Genomic DNA, 20939 nt, shown 5'->3' with positions numbered 1-20939 from the left:
AAAGCGAGAGACCAACGAACGTCGTGAACACCGGCTCCGTGAGCGTTTGTGTTTCTATTGCGGTCAATCGGACCATTTCTTGATCGACTGCCCGAGACGTCCAAATCGCCCAAATAAGGTATTGGCAGCCATGGCAGAGTGTGACAACACGGACGCAGAGTCCGATATCTCTGAGGCAAGTGGACACCTGGATGCGGTATTTCCCTTGACTGTAATGTCAACATCACCGAAGGACTCAGAAGGGAAATATACCCATTGCTCGCTTCCCATTCAGATCCGGTGGGAGGGACAGCTAATACCTACATCTGCAATGATAGACTCTGGGGCAGGGGGAAATTTCATGGACTCTTCTTTTGCCAGGAAACACGGTATCCGGACTCAGCAAAGATCCTCACCGGTTACCATGGAGACGGTAGACGGATCTCCGTTAGTTTCTGGACCAGTTGATCGGGAAACAGTACCCCTAGAATGCGTGATGAAGCCAGGTCAGCAGGAGACCCTTGTTTTCATGTTGATTTCTTCTCCTCATTTTCCGATTATTTTAGGAATTCCGTGGCTACGGTCTACAAATCCAGTCATCGATTGGGAGACTAAGGAAATATCCTTCCCACCGCAGAGTGGTCCGACCATTAGTCCAACTGTACCGGTTCCAGTAACACCGAATGCGGAGGGCACTGTACAGGTACCTGTTTTACCCCCGGTTTATCATGACTTCGCTGATATATGCGACAAAAGAAAAGCCGATCGGCTTCCCCCGCATAGACCGTATGATTGCCCCATAGACTTACTCCCAGGGGCGGAGATCCCGTTTGGTCATGTCTACCCGTTGGCGGCACCTGAGCTAGAAGCACTAAAAGAGTACATCGATGAAAGTCTAGCCAAGGGATTTATTCGCCCGTCTACCTCACCAGCAGGGGCACCCATCTTTTTCGTGAAAAAGAAAGAGGGGACTCTGAGACCCTGTATTGACTACCGGGAACTGAATAAAATAACCATCCGGAACCGGTATCCATTACCGTTGATTCCTGAGCTATTGGAGAGAGTCCAACAGGCAAAAATATTCACTAAATTGGATCTCCGTGGGGCATATAATCTACTTCGCATACGTCCCGGAGACGAGTGGAAGACCGCGTTCCGATGTCGGTATGGACATTATGAGTACCTAGTGATGCCTTTTGGACTTTGTAACGCTCCCGCGGCTTTCCAACATCTAGTTAACGATATTTTTAGGGATATAATGGACCAATTCATGGTGATTTATCTGGATGATATCCTGATCTTTTCTGATTCCCTACAGGAACACCAGAAGCACGTCAAGACCGTACTTACCCGTCTGAGGGATAACCACCTGTACATTAAACTGGAGAAATGCGAATTCCATTGCTCACAAATACAATTCTTAGGTTATGTCATCTCTCCTCAGGGACTGAACATGGAGTCTGGCAAGATACAAGCAATTCTAGACTGGCCGGAACCGGGAAACATCAAAGACGTACAACGCTTTGTCGGTTTTGCCAACTTTTACCGACGCTTTATCCGTAACTTTTCAGAGATCGTCCGTCCCATCACTCTGTTAACCAAGAAAGGACAGAAGTTTGTGTGGTCCGCCCAGGCCCAGGAAGCTTTCCATCGTCTCAAGGTTTGTTTTACCTCAGCGCCAATATTAGTACATCCGAATCCCGCACTTCCCTTTATCGTGGAAGTCGACGCTTCCGACTATGCATTAGGGGCAATCCTTTCTCAAAGGACTGGGGACAAGAGTCTCTTGCATCCGTGTGCTTTCTTTTCTCGCCGGTTGTCCCCTGCAGAAAGGAACTATGACATTGCGGACAAGGAATTGTTGGCGATTATTTCAGCTTTTAAGGAATGGAGACACCACTTACAGGGAGCTGCGCAGCAAGTGATAGTACTCACAGATCATCGTAACCTGGAATTTCTTAAGTCTGTCAGGTGCCTGTCTCCACGGCAAGCCCGTTGGAGCCTATTCCTTAACCAGTTCAATTTTATCGTTACATACCGTCCAGGTTCACGTAATGGGAAAGCCGATGCCTTGTCCCGAATCCACGCCGTGGACTCCGTGCCTGGAACCCCGTCTCAGACCGTGTTATCGGATGCCAATTTCGTTGGAGTAATCCAGGACCAGGACTTGTGGAAGGACATCAAGCTGGCCTATGATGGTGACGTATTTCTTGCTGCCCCCCCGAATGATGTAACTCTTGTTCTTCGGAATGGTGTGTGGTTGAGAGAGCGACGCATTTATGTCCCGGAGGCTGTAAGACTTCGGGTTCTCAAGTTGGTCCATGACTCCGTGTTGGCTGGTCATAGGGGGGTACAGAAGACGCAGGAATTTCTGAGCCGTTTTTTCTGGTGGCCTACCTGTTTAAAGGATGTAAAGGACTATGTCCACTCATGTGTGGTTTGTGCCCGGTGCAAGGTCCCTCGTGTGGCTCCTACGGGACTCCTCCAACCGTTACCCGTTCCATCTCGCCCTTGGGGATCTATCTCAATGGATTTTATTGTGGAGTTGCCAGTCTCAGGCGGTCACAATACCATTTTAGTGGTGGTGGATCGGTTGACAAAAGCTGCTCACTTTATTCCGTGTACCGGTCTTCCCTCAGCCGCAGAGACAGTGGATTTGGTTATCCAGAACGTATTCCGATTGCATGGGGTACCAGACGAGATCATCTCTGACCGGGGCGTGCAGTTCACGTCTAGGTTCTGGAAGGGGTTTTGTACGGCACTCCAGATTGATGTCTGTTTGTCTTCTGCATACCATCCTCAGACAAATGGGCAAACCGAACGGACTAATCAAACCCTGGAACAATACCTTCGATGTTATGTCAGCCATCTGCAGGACGATTGGTTGAAGATGCTTCCATTGGCGGAGTTCTCGTATAACAACACTCAGAGCAGCTCCACTAAGGTAACGCCCTTTTTCGCTAACTTGGGTTACCATCCGAATGTTTTGCCTAGGTCACCGGTTGCGGTTTCGGTGCCAGCGGTGGAGGACAGATTGACAGAGCTACGACACAATCTGGAGGTTCTAAAGGACACTGTGGCTACGGCTCAGGAGCGTTACAAGAGGTCGGCAGACACTCACCGGAAACCGGCACCCATGTATAAGGTAGGGGACTCTGTATGGTTATCCACCAAAAACCTGAGATTGGGTGTTCCTTCGCAGAAGCTGGGACAAAAATTCATCGGTCCGTTTAAGATCACCGGGATCGTGAGCCCTGTGGCCTGTCGGCTGCGGTTACCGCACCATCTAAAGGTACACCCGGTCTTTCATGTTTCTCTCCTCAAACCCGTTTCTCCTAATACGTTTCATGGTCGTGTCATGCCTCCTCCTCCGCCTGTGATGGTGGACGGCGAGGAGCAGTTCGTGGTTGAGGACATTATTGACTCCCGGCTCCATCGTCGTCGGCTTCAGTATCTGGTACGTTGGCAGGGGTACGCCCCCGAGGACGATTCCTGGGAACCGGTGGGTAACATTCGGGCACCCCGGAAGATTGCTCAGTTTCATCGGCGGTACCCGGACAAGCCAGGCCCTGATCCGTCCTGAGGCCGTTTCTGGGGGGGGGAGTACTGTCAGGTTTCCGGGATTTCCAGTTCTCTTTTGAAAGAGCTTGCCCTCGGTTAACATGGAGTTTACTGTTCTGTTGCCCTACTTCCTGTCCAGCTGCTTAAAAGGCTGCCTCTAAGCCTAGTCCAGTGCCTGAGTATACTGCTTGCTGTGTGCTCCTGCTTTGCTGCTCCTAATTCCTGATTCCCTTTGGATCCTCCTGAAAGACTACCGACACCGACTCTGGACCGTACCCGGTTTCTTCAAGCTGTGCCCGGACTCCGTCTGCCGTCTTTGGTCAGCACTTCTGCCCGGTTCCTTCCGGTTCGTAACCACTCTGGACTATCATCCCGTACGGACACTTCTGGACTTTACCACTTGCCCCTTGTGTCCCGGCTGCTGCGCATTTAGGCCTTCCGGGGTGATTGCCAGACAGTCCCTGTATAGGGGTTCGCTCTTGGTGGTCTCCCTGGGGGAGTCCGGTGCGTGGCCCCGGGAATTCCCTTCGCTCCGTTTCGGGAAGGTATTTCGTGTGTTATTGTTCTACTGTGTTTGTTCCGTTGTGTACCTATCGTGGTTACATATTATAAACATCTTTGTACCAAGAACTCGTCTCTGGTTGTCATTGCCCTAACGCTATCGAAATCCTCAGAACATACAATAGTATAGTATTACACACACACACACCAGATCTCACACACAAACATCGGATTGCACACACAGTCAGATCGCACACATAATCAGATCGCACACACAAACATCGGCTCACACGCAAACAACAAATCACACACACAAACATCGGATCGCACACACATCGGATCGCATACACACTCACCTCATCCAGTGACACCGATCTCTTCTCGCCGGGAGAATCCTGAGAGGCAGTGCGGTGCAGCGCGACGAACAGGACCTGCGGCCGGACACGTGACTTGCTTCATTCTCTGCTGCCGTAAGTGCTGGATGTGATGTGATGTGATGTGTGTGTGTGTGTCTGCAATCAGCTGTGTGTGTGTGTCTGCAATCGGCTGTGTTTTTCTGCGATCAGCTGTGTGTGTCTGCGTTCGGATGTGTGTATCTGTGATCGGCTGTGTGTGCCTGCGATCGGATGTGTCTATCTGTGATGGCTGTGCGTGCCTGCGATCTGCTGTGTGTATCTGTGATCGGCTGTGTGTGTGTGTCTGCGATCGGCTGTGTTTTTCTGCGATCGGCTGTGTGTGTCTGCGTTCGGATGTGTGTATCTGTGATCGGCTGTGTGTGCCTGCGATCGGATGTGTCTATCTGTGATGGCTGTGCGTGCCTGCGATCTGCTGTGTGTATCTGTGATTGGCTGTGTGTGTCTGCGATCGGATGTGTGTGTCTGTGATCGGCTGTGTGTGTCTGCGATCGGATGTGTGTGTCTGTGATCGGCTGTGTGTGTCTGCGATCGGATGTGTGTATCTGTGATGGCTGTGTGTGATCTGCTGCCGTAAGTGCTGGATGTGATGTGATGTGATGTGTGTGTGTGTGTCTGCAATCGGCTGTGTGTGTGTGTCTGCGATCGGCTGTGTTTTTCTGCGATCAGCTGTGTGTGTCTGCGTTCGGATGTGTGTATCTGTGATCGACTGTGTGTGCCTGCGATCGGATGTGTCTATCTGTGATGGCTGTGCGTGCCTGCGATCTGCTGTGTGTATCTGTGATCGGCTGTGTGTGTGTGTCTGCGATCGGCTGTGTTTTTCTGCGATCGGCTGTGTGTGTCTGCGTTCGGATGTGTGTATCTGTGATCGGCTGTGTGTGCCTGCGATCGGATGTGTCTATCTGTGATGGCTGTGCGTGCCTGCGATCTGCTGTGTGTATCTGTGATTGGCTGTGTGTGTCTGCGATCGGATGTGTGTGTCTGTGATCGGCTGTGTGTGTCTGCGATCGGATGTGTGTGTCTGTGATCGGCTGTGTGTGTCTGCGATCGGATGTGTGTATCTGTGATGGCTGTGTGTGATCTGCTGTGTATATCTGTGATCGGCTGTGTGTATCTGTGATGGCTGTGCATGCCTGAGATCTGCTGTGTGTGATCTGCTGTGTATATCTGCGATCTGCTGTGTGTATCTGTGATCGGCTGTGTGTGTGTGTGTGTCTGCGATCGGCTGTGTTTTTCTGCGATCGGCTGTGTGTGTCTGTGTTCGGATGTGTGTATCTGTGATCGGCTGTGTGTGCCTGCGATCGGATGTGTCTATCTGTGATGGCTGTGCGTGCCTGCGATCTGCTGTGTGTATCTGTGATCGGCTGTGTGTGTCTGCGATCGGATGTGTGTGTCTGTGATCGGCTGTGTGTGTCTGCGATCGGATGTGTGTGTCTGTGATCGGCTGTGTGTGTCTGCGATCTGCTGTGTGTGTCTGTGATGGCTGTGTGTGATCTGCTGTGTATATCTGCGATCTGCTGCTTTTTTGTTTACATTGTATATTCTCTTGTGATTTTTTATATTGTTAAATTCATGTTATACACTTTGTGATACCCACTTTTTTTTACTTTTGAGCGTATGTTTGAGAACAGTCGAGTGACCGAAATGTCACACATGTACACAGACACCCTGTTAGTAATTTGGCTTTATTTAAATAATGTTTGCTATTTTGAGTGCCGGATTCCTACTTTTTATTTGGGGTTGGACCCTATCCGAGCACCTCCCAAGACAACTTGGAGTGCCATATTACTATTACACAAAACTGCAACATGTCTTGGCTCACCTTTATTCAGCTGTCTCCGCTGAGCGCTTACGCTCTCTGAAAATCGTGATTCAGATAACATTCCCAACGGAAGATGCACTGTAATGAGGCAGAGGGAGTCACTTTGAACTCCTGCCTGGCATGTGGCCCAGTGGTATACATCTTTTTAATCGTCATTTTAGGTATACACAAAACTGCAGTCAACAGTTTTAGAGAGGAAAGAGAGCATATTCAAAAGGATCTAGACACACTTGGACAATGGGCCGAGGAGAACAGGCTATACATTTATAATATACAGTGCCTTGCGAAAGTATTCAGTCCCTTGAATTTTTCAACCTTTTCCCACATTTCAGGCTTTAAACATAAAGATAAAAATGTTAATGTTATGGTGAAGAATCAACAACAAGTGGGACTCAATTGTGAAGTTGAAGGAAGTTTATTGCTTATTTTAAACTTTTGTAAAAAAGAATAAACTGAAAATTGGGGCGTGCAATATTAATCGGCCCCTTTACTTTGAAAGCAGCAAACTCACTCCAGAAGTTCACTGAGGATCTCTGAATGATCCAATGTTGTCCTAAATGACTGATGATGATAAATATAAGCCACCTGTGTGTAATCAAGTCTCCGTGCTCTGTGATAGTCTCAGGGTTCTGTTTAAAGGACAGAGAGCATCATGAAGACCAAGGAACACAACAGGCAGGTCCATGATACTGTTGTGGGGAAGTTTAAAGCCGGAATAAACTGCTGGACTTTATTTGAACTGTGTGTTCTCCTAATGCAAGGTAGCATGGGAGCAAAAGCGAGTAAAACCCCCAATGTTGCGATGTGTGAAATATATATATATATATATATATATATATATATATATATATATATATATAACTCTGGCAATAATTTAGAGACCACTGCACAGTTTTATAAAAATCAGATTCTCTACATGTTGATTTTAGTGTCAGTTAGATTCCAACCAGAGTACACCTCATTCTACTGGCCAGGAGTGGGCATAACACCACCAAAAGCAGTGTGAAGGACTGGTGGAAAGCATGCCAAGACACATGGGATCTGTGATTAAAAATCATGGTTATTCCACAAAATATTGATTTCTTAACTGTTCCTGAGTTAAAACATTAGTATTGTTGTTTCTAAATGATTATGAACTTGTTTTCTTTTCATTATTTGAGGTCTGAAAGCAATGCATTTTTTTTTTGTTATTTTGACAATTTCTCATTTTCAGAAAATAAATACAAAATGTATTGCTTGGAAATTCGGAGACATGATGTCAATAGTTTATAGAATAAAAGAACAATTTACATTTTACTCAAAAATATACCTATAAAGAGAAAAATTGGAAAAACTGAAAATTTTGCAGTGGTCTCTAAAATGTTGCCAGAGCTGTATATTATAATGCTTTTTTAAATGTGTATAATTTTTAGTTAGGTCATTTTTTTCTAAATAATGATTAAACTGATTCAGATTTAAGCCACTAGGTCTTTAATTTGTGATAACTTAAATAGTAGATTGTAATTCTACTTAATTTATTTTACACGTCTATCATAATGAAAGGGAGAGATACTCAAAACCGTGCTCCAGTGAATGAAAATATATCACCTTGTAACGTTGGTTGTTGGTTCTTTATTTTTTTAGCTCTTTCTTATTAGTAAGATCACTATATTTATGCTGATTGTGTTTTACTTATTCTAGGTAATGCAGTTCCTTAATAAGATGGCTGGTAATGAATACGTTGGGTTCAGTAATGCTACGTAAGTATACAGTATAAGAAACAAACAAATGTGATAGATGCAAATACAGTATAAGATATAAAGTGATTCATAGTATCACTCACGGCATCAAGAATACTTAATGGGTTATGCCATGACACAATTTGATATTAAAAAAGGTTCTAACCAGGTATCAACGTTCACAAAAACTGCTAAGAGTGGATTATAAACAATACCTATCTATATGTTCTTTGGTTTGTTTGTGCTCTCCTTCATATATTGAACAGGAGAGATTATAGGAGGAATTACCAGAAGGCCCATGTGACATCAGCTGTTTCTCCTTTATTGGTGTAGGGGGTCGCAGACTCCACCACCCCTGTACTAATGCCACATTGCACTATTCTTGTGTTTGTATTAATAAAGTAAAGTATGTATGTAGTCATGGCCACTAGGTGGCGATATTACACAAGGTACTGCTCCCTTGGACTCCTGGGTTGGAAGGGGTTAAAATAATGGAGGGCAGTAGTGTATTTAAGTAACAGGAAAGGGTAAGAAGACAAGAGTGTCCCCTGTGACGCCCTGGCCAGGCCAGTTAGTCACAGATAGGGCCCCGCATTACACCTGTCCCTCATACATAACACACAGCCAAACATTAAACCCTAGTCACCTCCCTCAGGGCTTGACGGACACACCAGGGGGCGGAACCAAGCGGTTGGAAAATGCCTACCAAGGAGTCTCAGACAGCCTGAGGCGGGAAAGTAACAGTAGAGTGTTAGAGTTCAAGTTGGGGAGGTTTGTGGGCTGGAGCTGTGAGCAGCTCCAGCAGAGAGAGAACCAATTTGAGCAGGTGCTGAGGTAGGAACCCTGGTACCTTTGCCTAGGAGGCAGATGGTGGTCTCCGTCTGCAGGAGCCGGGAAGATGGCTCGGTGGAACCGAGGTGGACCGGGACAGGGTAGTGGCCCGCCGGTACCAACCCAGGGAACCGACTCGGAAACCGGAGCACAAAGGGGGGTACTCAGACCCTGAAGGTAGGACCAGAAGCTACTGGGGGCTAGCTAATTAACTGATTGCGGCCAGGACTAGAGGTCCTGTCCAACCCAAAGTCCCGACTGAAGGCAACAGCCCAACGAGGGGGATAGAAGGCCACCGCCACGGCTCAGAGATCCCACGGGCCAGCGTCTGCGGGCAAAGGGCTCCTTAGGCGACCACAAGCTGGGAGCGGACTGCTGAAATTGCAAGCACAGGTAGTCCACCATCTTACACAGGTGCAGGAGAAAGACAGAGAACACCAGCCGGGTGGGGGACCAGACTGCAGCCGGCTGCGAGGACAGACCACCATCATCTTGGTTTACCAGAGACTTGTGTGTTCATTGATAGTGAGTACATCCGCACCCTCCGGTCGCCCATCTCCCTGCACCGTCAAACCAACAAACCCCCAACTGGTCCCGGGGCCACCATCCCTGCCCACGGAGGGGTTGACAACTTGCTGCACAACATCTCCCCCGGGTGCCCCGTAACTGCAGCAGTGGTGCCTACCTTCACCACATGGGTCTCGTCCTGAACTTAACACGGCTCCGGCCGTACACCTACGTCCCCAAACCACAATCTCCTTTTGGGTTGAAGTGACCGCGAGGCCCCCGGGTCCGGAGACCCTCGAGCCACCCACTGAAGGACCGGATCCGTGCTGCTCAGCTGCCAAGCACGGGGCGGTACATCCAGCAGTAGGAGCAAGCCGAAAGATCCCCCAATATAGTAAAAATTGTGCTGACCCTCAGGGTCCCTCCCATCTTGTTCCAAGGCTTAGAAGTGAGCCCTGTTGAAGGTGAATTCCAGATGACTGGAACGACGACTGTATCCCAAAGAAGCTAACCCTCTATCTCCCCGTTGCAGATTAGAGACGGTCGGTAAGCCCTACGATAGGGTGGGAGCAGTCAGTGAACTCGCCATGTGTGGTGTGCACAGAGCAGGGGATAGTGGACCTGGAGGTGTTCTAGGAGTCCCAGGAGCTGGATGAGCAGTCAGCCAATAAAACGTGCAGGTTATCAAGTAATGAAGTCACTAAGAAACCCCACTGGGGTAAGAGTCGGCGCCCTTAGGGTGCAGGAGAAGAAAAATGTTGTGATGGAACAAGGCAAACGTATTGTACAGAAGTTGAACAGTAAAAAGTTTAAGTTAGAAAAGAACCTTCTTGTCTCCAAGTCATTGCCTCAGATAGTGTAGGAATTGGTGTGTGAACTGTTGTTACCAACAGTGGTGACTGGGCCTTTAGGGTTAGGGGACCGGCAGTGCTGTGGCCTAGCAGCCCCTGAAAAAATGACTACGGTAGCTCCCACTAGCCACCCTTACATTATAGTCTACTTCCTCAATGCTCTGTTCAAATAATCCCTTACTACATTCCAGCTTGGCAGAAATCCTTTTAATTTCCCTAAAAATTGTCTGTGCGCTCAATATTTTTGCTCCCAAAAACTCTATAGTCTTTTTTGTCTTTATCTTTATATGAGCAAATTTGTTGCTAGGACTCTGGTCCAGTGGCCATGTCAGAAGTTTGTAAATAAAATAAAACACCATGTAGTGTAAGAAAGTGGAAGGAAAGGAGTGATATGAGATAAGAAGCATGCAGTATGAATAAATAAGAGTATTACCCTAGAAAAGTGTAATGTCTGATAAGCATTGATGAAAGAAAAGAAGCAGTGGTGCACCATGTGTGAAATCAGTCAGTTAATCAGTTAATCGGGTAAGGTTCTGCCAGGGGAAGCCAAACACTGCATAAGGGCTCATTCAGACGACTATTCCGTCTGTCCTGGTCAGGTCCTGTTTTTTTGTGGACCCACATACAGGACCATCTTTAAATGTCTTTTGTGTAGGATTGGATGGCACATGGTAGCACTTCCGTGTGTATCCGATCCTACAAAAAAACACATCGGATGCCGTATGTCCGTTCCGTTATTATGGGTCATGTTTTATTCTGTTCCGTAAAAACGGACCGTGACTCAATACAAGTCAATGAGTCCGCAAAATCCCCGTAAACCGCACGGAAGCACTTCTGTGTGACCTCCGTCGGGTGCCCGTGCAGTTTGTGTCCTGCTCCAGCCCCGCGGCTGCTCGGACTGCACTGTGTCAGTATTTGCCTGCACTGCAGTGTGTCTGCATCTGCCTGCACTGCAGTGTGTCAGCATCTGCCCGCCCTGCAGTGTGTCAGCATCTGCCCGCACTGCAGTGTGTCAGCATATGCCAGCACTGCAGTGTGTCTGCATCTGCCCGTACTGCAGTGTGTCAGCATCTGCCCACACTGCAGTGTCCACCTCTGCCCGCATTGCAGTGTGTCCGCCTCTGCCCGCACTGCAGTGTGTCTGCATATACCCGCACTGCAGTGTGTCCGCATATGCCTACACTGCAATGTGTCCACATATGCCCACACTGCAATGTGTCTGCGTATGCCCGCACTGCAATGTCAGCATATGCCCGCACTGCAATGCAAGTAGCCGCGGGGATGATGAGCGTTGCCTTCAGAAGGTTAATAAAGTTCATTACTTGCGGTGATGAACTGCACTCCTGACGTTAGCGCTCGTCACTGACAGCCGCATTCTCACATCACCTCCAGCGAGTGGCCCGAGACTATGACTAGTGGTGATGTCATAGGCCACTCACGAGAGGTGATCTGAGAACGCGGCGGGCTTAGAACTCAGTGACAGCGCTGATGTCAGGAGTGCAGTGGCTTCCGTCACCGCATGTAATGTACCTCGCTAACCTCCTGAAGTCAGCGCTGGTCATGCCCCGCAGTGACCTGGACTGACCTATTGATGTTAGCTCAGGTCACTGCACTGCTCTCCCAGCCAATGGGGAACATTCTGTTCTTCATTGACTGAGACAGTGAGTATTGATCATCGTGGACCCCCTTATTGGATTACGCCGGACACTGATTTGTTTTTTCTTGTCAATAAATTGGTGACAGAGCGAATGTGTTGGGAAGGGGTTTTTTTTAAAATAAAAATTTGTTTGTCGTCTATTCTTTTTTTAATTACTGACTGGGTTACTGATGTCGGGTATCTGATAGACGCCGTGACATCAGTAACCCCAGGGCTTGATGCCAGGTGACATTACACATCCGGCATCAACCCCATATATTACCCCATTTGCCACCGCACCAGGGCATCGGGTTGAGCTGGGGAAAAGCACCAGGATTGGCACATCTACTGGATGCATCACTTCAGGGGCAGCTATGGCCTAATATTCTTAGGCTGGGGAGGATCCAAGAACCGCGGACCTTCCTAGTCTGAGAATACCAGACCACAACTGTCCATTTCACCTTGGCTGGTGATTCAATTTGGGGGGACCCCACTTTATTTGTTTTAAATTATTTATTTAATTTAAAATAATAGCGTGGGGGGCCCTGTGTTTTGGATTACCAGCCAAGGTGAAGCTGTCAGCTGTGGTCTGCAGGCTGCAGCCGTCTGCTTTACCCGAGCTGGCTACAAAAAATAGGGGACCCCACATTGGTTTTTTTAATTATTTATTTATTTTTTGGCTAAATACAAGGCTAATAGTGCCACATGAAAGGCACTAAAGGGTGCAAGATTACAAAATGCTGGGGAGTGGGACATTATATGTCTTTCTCATCTATTATCTATCTATCCCTCTAGCTATCCCTCTATCTGTCCCTCCATTCATTCCTCTATTTATCCCTCTATCTCTCTGTCTCTCTATCTATCCCTCTAGCTATCTATCTTTCTATCTATATTTAGCTATCCATCTATTATCTATCTATTCCCCTGTCTATCTATATCTAGCTATCCATCTATTTATCTATCTATCTATCTCTCTTTCTATCCCTCTATCTATATCTAGCTATCCATCTATGTATCTATCTAGCTGCTTCCCTTTTTTGCGGTCCGCAAAAAACACCCCAGAAGGCACACGGATGACACATGGATGACACACGGCCCGTATACGGAATGGAATAGCTGGTGCGGACATGGTTGCTGCTTCACCCGCTGAATCTGAAGACGTCAGACGCAACCTTATTGAATAGACAGCTGGAAGATGCAGTGTTTTTGGGTGCAGCCAAGTTTAAAGGCACAGAGTAATGGTAACCTGAGGAATGTAAAAAAGGGAGTCTTTGTTGATATGGTATTTTGGAGTTTTTCTAATTCCTTCGTCAGGTACGAAAATAGGGAGACATACAATCATATTATATTATGAACAGGAATGACTTAATGCTAGGATATCTACCCACAATCGGTTGACCTTAGTGATGAGCAAGCATGCTCGCCACTGCTCAATATTTAATCAAGCATCGGAGTGATCGAGACACTCGTTGCTCGATTGGACATCAAGGGTGCTTGAGCTCCATGCTTGAGTCCCCACGCCGCATGTTTCATGGCTTTTAAACAGCCAAGCAACATGCAATGATTGACTGCTCTAGTCTACACAGTAAGGCTATGTGCGCACGTTGCATAAATACATGCAGTTACGCTGCGCTTTGTAGCGCAGCGTAACTGCATGCGTCCTGCGGCCCCTGCATAATCTATGGAGATTGTGCAGGGGCCGTATGCACGTGGCGTTTTAGAGCGCAGCGCTTCGGCTACTGCCGAAGCGCTGCGTTCAAAGAAGTGACATGTCACTTCTTCCGTGCGCTTTGCCGGCAGCTCCTGCTCTGTCTATGGCAGGAGCTGCAGGCAGAGCGCATGGAATCGGCTTTTTTTTTTTTCACTACGGACATTTCTGCAGCGATTTAAAGCGCACATGTGCTCTTCAGATCGCTGCAGAAATTTCTGCAGTGACTGTACGCAACGTGCGTACATAGCCTAATACCATAGCGATGTTTGCTACTGGCATTACTGTGATTGGCCGGTCACATTGCAATATCGGGTTTTATATAAAACCTGGTGATGCAATGCTTGACCCACTATTCTCTGCAATCAGTTTAGTTGTTGTATGAAAGAGAGCTGACTTTAGAGCAGGTAAATAGGCAATGTTGAATTGGTATTGCAGTAACTGTATACCGCAGCTGCACCATTGAAAAAAAAAAAAAGTCCTTTATAGGGCTATATACTATCATTTCTTTACAAGACAAAACAATCACTGATCTTGGGGAGACCAGCCAGAGAAAACACTGCCAGCAGCCAACAAGGGCGCTCAAGACAGTGAAATCCTAGGTGCATTGCCTCCTGGGAAATATGCAAATCAAAAAAGTCTGTTGAGCCTCTGTTAGGAGTTTCAACACAAAAAACTAGTCAGATATCCCTCCGGGAAGGACCTAGCCATGGAGTGGCTCTTTTTAGGAAACCACCATAACCACCATATTAAGTGGCCCTGTTAGTCAATATCCAACTTTTTTATTTGCATATTTCCCAGGGGGCAATGCACCTGGGATTTCACTGTCTTGAGCGCCCTTGTTGGCTGCTGGCAGTGTTTTCTCTGGCTGGTCTCGCCGAGATCAGTGATTGTTTTGTCTTGTTAGTCTACTAGGCATTGCTCCCACCTGGCCAGAATCCTACTCCATACTGATGAGGGGCAATACCCCGAAACAGCTGTCTGTGGATGGATACCTCGCCTTGGTAGTTCTCTTGTCATATCTTTAAACTTGTCAAAAAGTTGGATATTGACTAAAAGGGCCACTTAATATGGTGGTTATGGTGGTTTCCTAAAAAGAGCCACTCCTTGGCTAGGTCCTTCCCGGAGGGATATCTGGCTAGTTTTCTGTGTTGAGACTCCTAACAGAGGCTCCACGGACTTTTTTGATTTGCATATTTCCCAGGGGGCAATGCACCTGGGATTTCACTGTCTTGAGCGCCCTTGTTGGCTGCTGGCAGTGTTTTCTCTGGCTGGTCTCGCCGAGATCAGTGATTGTTTTGTCTTGTTAGTCTACTAGGCATTGCTCCCACCTGGCCAGAATCCTACTCCACACTGATGAGGGGCAATACCCCGAAACAGCTGTCTGTGGATGGATACCTGGCCTTGGTAGTTCTCTTGTCATATCTTTAAACTTGTCAAAAAGTTGGATATTGACTAAAAGGGCCACTTAATATGGTGGTTATGGTGGTTTCCTAAAAAGAGCCACTCCTTGGCTAGGTCCTTCCCGGAGGGATATCTGGCTAGTTTTCTGTGTTGAGACTCCTAACAGAGGCTCACGGACTTTTTTGATTTGCATATTTCCCAGGGGGCAATGCACCTAGGATTTCACTGTCTTGAGCGCCCTTGTTGGCTGCAGGTAGTGTATTCTCTGGCTGGTCTCCTCGAGATCAGTGATTGTTTTGTCTTGTTGGCAATACCCCGAAATACTCCTTGGCTAGGTCCTTCCCAGAGGGATATCTGGCTAGTTTTCTGTGTTGAGACTCCTAACAGAGGCTCCACGGACTTTTTTGATTTGCATGTTTTCTTTACAATCCTTCTAAGCTTAGATGTTGCTGCAACCTAAAAATAAAAGTCCTTTTCAGAGCTAAATATTTTATTTTCCGTATCAATTACGTAAAGCTTCCAGGCATATACACTGACAGGCAAAGGGATAGCAATGTCTTGAACGTTGGAATTCCAGGATCCTTATCTCACCATACACTACAGCTTTGGGCATGACACTACCTTCATTTTATAGACTATCATCTTGGCTATCTCATACATAAGTTTGACTTTCAACTATTTAGCATATCATTAGTTATGCAGATTCTTGTCATGTCAGTGCATTGTTATGGTTTTGCTCCTGGTGTTTTAAAAATCTTTTTTTTTTCCTGTATACTATAAATCAAAACCTGTTCTCAAATTCCTTAATAGATTGGTGTGTTAATAGATTGATTCCCAAGCTAAAGGTCACTGGTTCCAATCGAGGAGCAGCCATGAAGATGTCCCAAGAAAAAGAGTAACAGCATTATCCAGCTCATCGATAGCAGTCTCTCAGCCATGCAAATTGCCAAACTGTATCTATTGAGTGTCATGAAAGTTGGAATTTTTTACGAAATTAAGTCTGTCCATTTATTCAAAAGGCAAGAGGTGGACATCCAAGCAAAATATTGCATTTAACAAGTGAGCACATCATGAGGTCTATCAGTTCTGGTCGACAAATATGGCAATAGAGGTGGTTCATATGCTTTGCAATAGTGATATCACAAATGTCCATCCAAGCACCATGTGACACATGTTACGCAAGTCTGGAATGGTGGGCCAAGATAAGGTAATGAAGTCTGGACTCCGATATCATCCTAAGAAGCTGCAGCTTGAGGTTTCAAAAAATGTATGAAAAGTCAATAGTAGAAGATTGGAAATGGGTGATTTGGAGCAATGAGATGAAAGTCAATAGACTAGGCTCTGAGTGGGTCAAATTGGTCTAGAAGAAACAAGGGAAACGGGCTAAAGAGCCAAGACATTGAAGGAACTGTTAAGTTTGGTGCGGGAATCCTAATGATATGAGGTTGTTTCACAGCCAAAGGTGTTGGATACTTTACCGTGATCGATGATGGTCTTGATGCTGAGCTATGTGAATATCCTACAAGACAAGTTACTTCATACACTCGAGTACTATGGGTATGAAAAGGACGACATAATGTTTTAGCAGGACAATGACCCGAAGCATATGTTGAAAATGGCGAAGAAGTGGTGCAATGACAGAGAAGTAGAGGTGCTGGACTGGCCCCCACAGTCCCCAGAACTCAACAAAATCAAACACTTGTGGATAAAGTTGAAGAAAAAGCTGTATACATATCTAAGTAAGTCGACTAGTATGCACCAAGATTGGAAACATGTAGAACAGACCTGGGAACATATTTAAGTGAAGACATGCTTGAATCAAGAGCATGCCCAAAAGGATTCAGACAGTGTTGAAAGCCAAAGGTGGGTTGACAAAATACTAACAAAATAAATATTTAAATTTAGATTTTTAGAAGCAAAACAGTAACAATGCAGTAACATGACAAGAATCTGCACAACTGATCATAAACTAAATAGCTGCAAGTCAAACTTATGTATGAGATAGCCAAGTTGATTGCCTATTAAATACAGGTAGTCTCACACTGAAAGCTGTAGTGGATGGTGAGTCCGTGAGGGATCCTGCACCCGGTTCCTTCATTGCCTTTTTAATATGCACCTCTTAATTCAATAAAAAAGAAAACTTTTTTACCAGAGATTCGGTGTGCCGCTGGACTTTTTTTTTTATGGTTCCACATACCTACAGCTATCCTGTTTTATCAGCGAGCACCCAGGACCGGAGCCTTACTAAGGGAATACTGCTTCTAATCCACTCCTCCCCAGGATTGTAAACAGGTCGTTTACAAATTCTTTGGTATTATTATCTTCATTTAATTTGTCTTCAATGACAAAAAATAAAAAAAAAATTGTCATAAAGCCAAATTGGATATAATTCCACACCAAACATAAAAAAGGGGGTGGAAAAAAGTATTGGCACTGTTTGAAAAATCATGTGATGCTTCTCTAATTTGTGTAATTAACAGCAACTGTAATTTACCTGTTGCACCTAAAAGGTGTTGGCAATAACTAAATCACACTTGCAGCCAGTTGACATGGATTAAAGTTGACTCAACCTCTGTTCTGTGTCCTTGTGTGCACCACATTGAGCATGGAGAAAAGAAAGAAAACCAAAGAACTGTCTGAGGACTTGAGAATCCAAATTATTATTATTATTATTATTATTTATTATTATAGCGCCATTTATTCCATGGCGCTTTACAAGCGAAAGAGGGTATACGTGCAACAATCATTAACAGTACAAAACAGACTGGTATAGGAGGAGAGAGGACCCTGCCCGCAAGGGCTCACAGTCTACAGGGAATGGGTGATGGTACAATAGGTGAGGACAGAGCATGAGGGGAATACACCACTTGTTAGTGATAGGTTGAAGAGATGGGTTAGGCTGGGATGAGGACTGCGGTGATGTTGGGGATGAGATGCGATGGGAGCGGGTCCAGTGCACAGGTGGTTAGATGTGATCTTGAGAGTAGAGTGGAAAGATTGTTTTCTGTCATGGTGGAAAAGCTGGATTTGGAGGAAGAGGGCTGAGTAGCTATGATGAGGGGCTGTGGTGATTGTGGGCCAAAGCTTGCTCTAATGTTGTCAATCTTCTGCTTGAAGAAAGAGGCAAAGTCTTCAGCTGAGATGAGAGGAGAGGGAGGTGGTGCTGGGGGACGGAGGAGAGAATTGAAAGTGTTGAATAGGTGTTTAGGGTTGTGAGAGAGAGAAGATATGAGGGATGAGAAGTAGGTTTGTTTTGCAGCACTGAGTGTGGACTTGAAGGTGGTGAGGGACTCTTTATATTCAATGAGGTGCTCAGTGGAATGAGACTTCTTCCATCTGCGCTCAGCAATTCTGGAAGCCCATCTCAGTTCTTTAGTCTGATGGGTGTAATTGGAGGCATGTTTAAAGCATGAGGGGAATACACCACTTGATAGTGATAGGTTGAAGAGATGGGTTAGGGCTGGGATGAGGACTGCGGTGATGTTGGGGATGAGATGCGATGGGAGCGGGTCCAGTGCACAGGTGGTTAGATGTGATCTTGAGAGTAGAGTGGAAAGATTGTTTTCTGTCATGGTGGAAAAGCTGGATTTGGAGGAAGAGGGCTGAGTAGCTATGATGAGGGGCTGTGGTGATTGTGGGCCAAAGCTTGCTCTAATGTTGTCAATCTTCTGCTTGAAGAAAGAGGCAAAGTCTTCAGCTGAGATGAGAGGAGAGGGAGGTGGTGCTGGGGGACGGAGGAGAGAATTGAAAGTGTTGAATAGCTGTTTAGGGTTGTAAGAGAGAGAAGATATGAGGGATGAGAAGTAGGTTTGTTTTGCAGCACTGAGTGTGGACTTGAAGGTGGTGAGGGACTCTTTATATTCAATGAGGTGCTCAGTGGAATGAGACTTCTTCCATCTGCGCTCAGCAATTCTGGAAGCCCATCTCAGTTCTTTAGTCTGATGGGTGTAATTGGAGGCATGTTTAAAGCATGAGGGGAATACACCACTTGATAGTGATAGGTTGAAGAGATGGGTTAGGGCTGGGATGAGGACTGCGGTGATGTTGGGGATGAGATGCGATGGGAGCGGGTCCAGTGCACAGGTGGTTAGATGTGATCTTGAGAGTAGAGTGGAAAGATTGTTTTCTGTCATGGTGGAGAAGCTGGATTTGGAGGAAGAGGGCTGAGTAGCTATGATGAGGGGCTGTGGTGAGTGTAGGCCAAAGCTTGCTCTGATGTTGTCAATCTTCTCCTTGAAGAAAGAGGCAAAGTCTTCAGCTGAGATGAGAGGAGAGGGAGGTGGTGCTGGGGGATGGAGGAGAGAATTGAAAGTGTTGAATAGCTGTTTAGGGTTGTGAGAGAGAAAAGATATGAGGGATGAGAAGTAGGTTTGTTTTGCAGCAGTGAGTGTGGACTTGAAGGTGGTGAGGGACTCTTTATATTCAATGAGGTGCTCAGTGGAATGAGACTTCTTCCATCTGCGCTCAGCAATTCTGGAAGCCCGTCTCAGTTCTTTAGTCTGACTCGTGTGCCAGGGTTGCCTGTTAATTGTGCGGGTTTTGGTGTGTGTGAGGGGGGCAGATGATTCAAGAGCTGCAGAGATTGTAGTGTTGTATAAAGTTGCATCTGCATCGTGTAAAAATGCAATGTCTGTGAGAGGGAGAAGGGACTGAGAAAGTGCGTGTAAATCAAGGTGTTTGATATTTCTGTGAGGGTGTGAAAGTTTGTGGAGGGGGGGTTACGTACTTGGAGAAGAGAGGGAAGAGAATGTGAGTAGGTTGTGGTCAGACAGGGGGAGAGGCGAGTTAGAGAGGTTAGATAGGGAACAGAGGCGAGTGAAGATGAGGTCCAGCATGTGGCCATCTTTGTGAGTAGCTGCAGAGGACCATTGGGTGAGACCGAAGGAGGAAGTGAGTGTTAGAAGTTTGTGAGGAAGCATGAGCAATCTCAAGGCTACAAGTCCATCTCCAAAGACCTGAAAGTTCCTGTGTCTACGGTGCGCAGTGTCATCAAGAAGTTTAAAGCCCATGGCACTGTGGCTAACCTCCCTAGATGTGGAAGGAAAAGAAAAATTGACGAGAGATTTCAACGCAAGATTGTGCGGATGGTGGATAAAGAACCTCAACTAACATCCAAACAAGTTCAAGCTGCCCTGCAGTCCGAGGGTACAACAGTGTCAACCCGTACTATCCGTCGGCGTCTGAATGAAAAGGGACTGTATGGTAGGATACCCAGGAAGACCCCACTTCTTACCCCGAGACATAGAAAAGCCAGGCTGGAGTTTGCCAAAACTTACCTGAGAAAGCCTAAAACGTTTTGGAAGAATGTTCTCTGGTCAGATGAGACAAAAGTACAGCTTTTTGGGAAAAGCCATCAACATAGAGTTTACAGGGAAAAAAAAGAGGCATTCAAAGAAAAGAACATGTTCCCTACAGTTAAACATGGCGGAGGTTCCCTGATGTTTTGGGGTTACTTTTCTGCCTCTGGCACTGGACTGCTTGACCGTGTTCATGGCATTATGAAGTCTGAAGACTACCAACAAATTTTTCAGCATAATGTAGGGCCCAGTGTGAGACAGCTGGGTCTTCCTCAGAGGTCATGGGTCTTCCAGCAGGACAATGACCGAAAACACACTTCAAAAAGCACTAGAAAATGGTTTGAGAGAAAGCACTGGAGACTACTAAAGTGGCCAGCAATGAGTCCAGACCTGAATCCCATAGAACACCTGTGGAGAGATCTCAAAATGGCAGTTTGGAGAAGGCACCCTTCAAATTTCAGGGACCTGGAGCAGTTTGCCAAAGAAGAATGGTTTAAAATTCCAGGAGAGCATTGTAAGAAACTCATTGATGGTTACCGGAAGCGGTTGTTCACAGTTATTTTGGCTAAAGGTTGTGCAACCAGGTATTAAGGGGGCTTTAAACGCTACAATATCGTTAATGTTTTCTCATCGGGGTCATGTCGTTAGTGATGCACATCCGGCGTCATTAACGTTAACGCAGCGTGTGACACTTATGTGCGATCTAAAACG

The 20939-nt window shown here is 46.4% G+C and overlaps 1 protein-coding gene across 3 annotated transcripts in view; it reads left to right on the top strand.

The window, feature by feature from the left end:
- The window catches only part of LOC142245214 (glutaminase kidney isoform, mitochondrial-like), a 1837395-nt gene that overhangs the window by 868044 nt on the left and 948412 nt on the right, over nucleotides 1-20939 (top strand). For all 3 annotated transcript variants that reach the window (XM_075317734.1, XM_075317731.1, XM_075317733.1), the window contains exon 9: nucleotides 7957-8015. In XM_075317734.1, the coding sequence (XP_075173849.1) occupies nucleotides 7957-8015 (59 nt within the window). The remainder of the gene's footprint in view (nucleotides 1-7956; nucleotides 8016-20939) is intronic.

The sequence above is a fragment of the Anomaloglossus baeobatrachus genome, chromosome 7 (genome assembly GCF_048569485.1).
Source record: "Anomaloglossus baeobatrachus isolate aAnoBae1 chromosome 7, aAnoBae1.hap1, whole genome shotgun sequence".
In the NCBI taxonomy this organism is placed as follows: domain Eukaryota; kingdom Metazoa; phylum Chordata; class Amphibia; order Anura; family Aromobatidae; genus Anomaloglossus; species Anomaloglossus baeobatrachus.
Note: the sequence above shows the minus strand (reverse complement) of the source record. Positions and strands in the feature narration are given on the sequence as shown.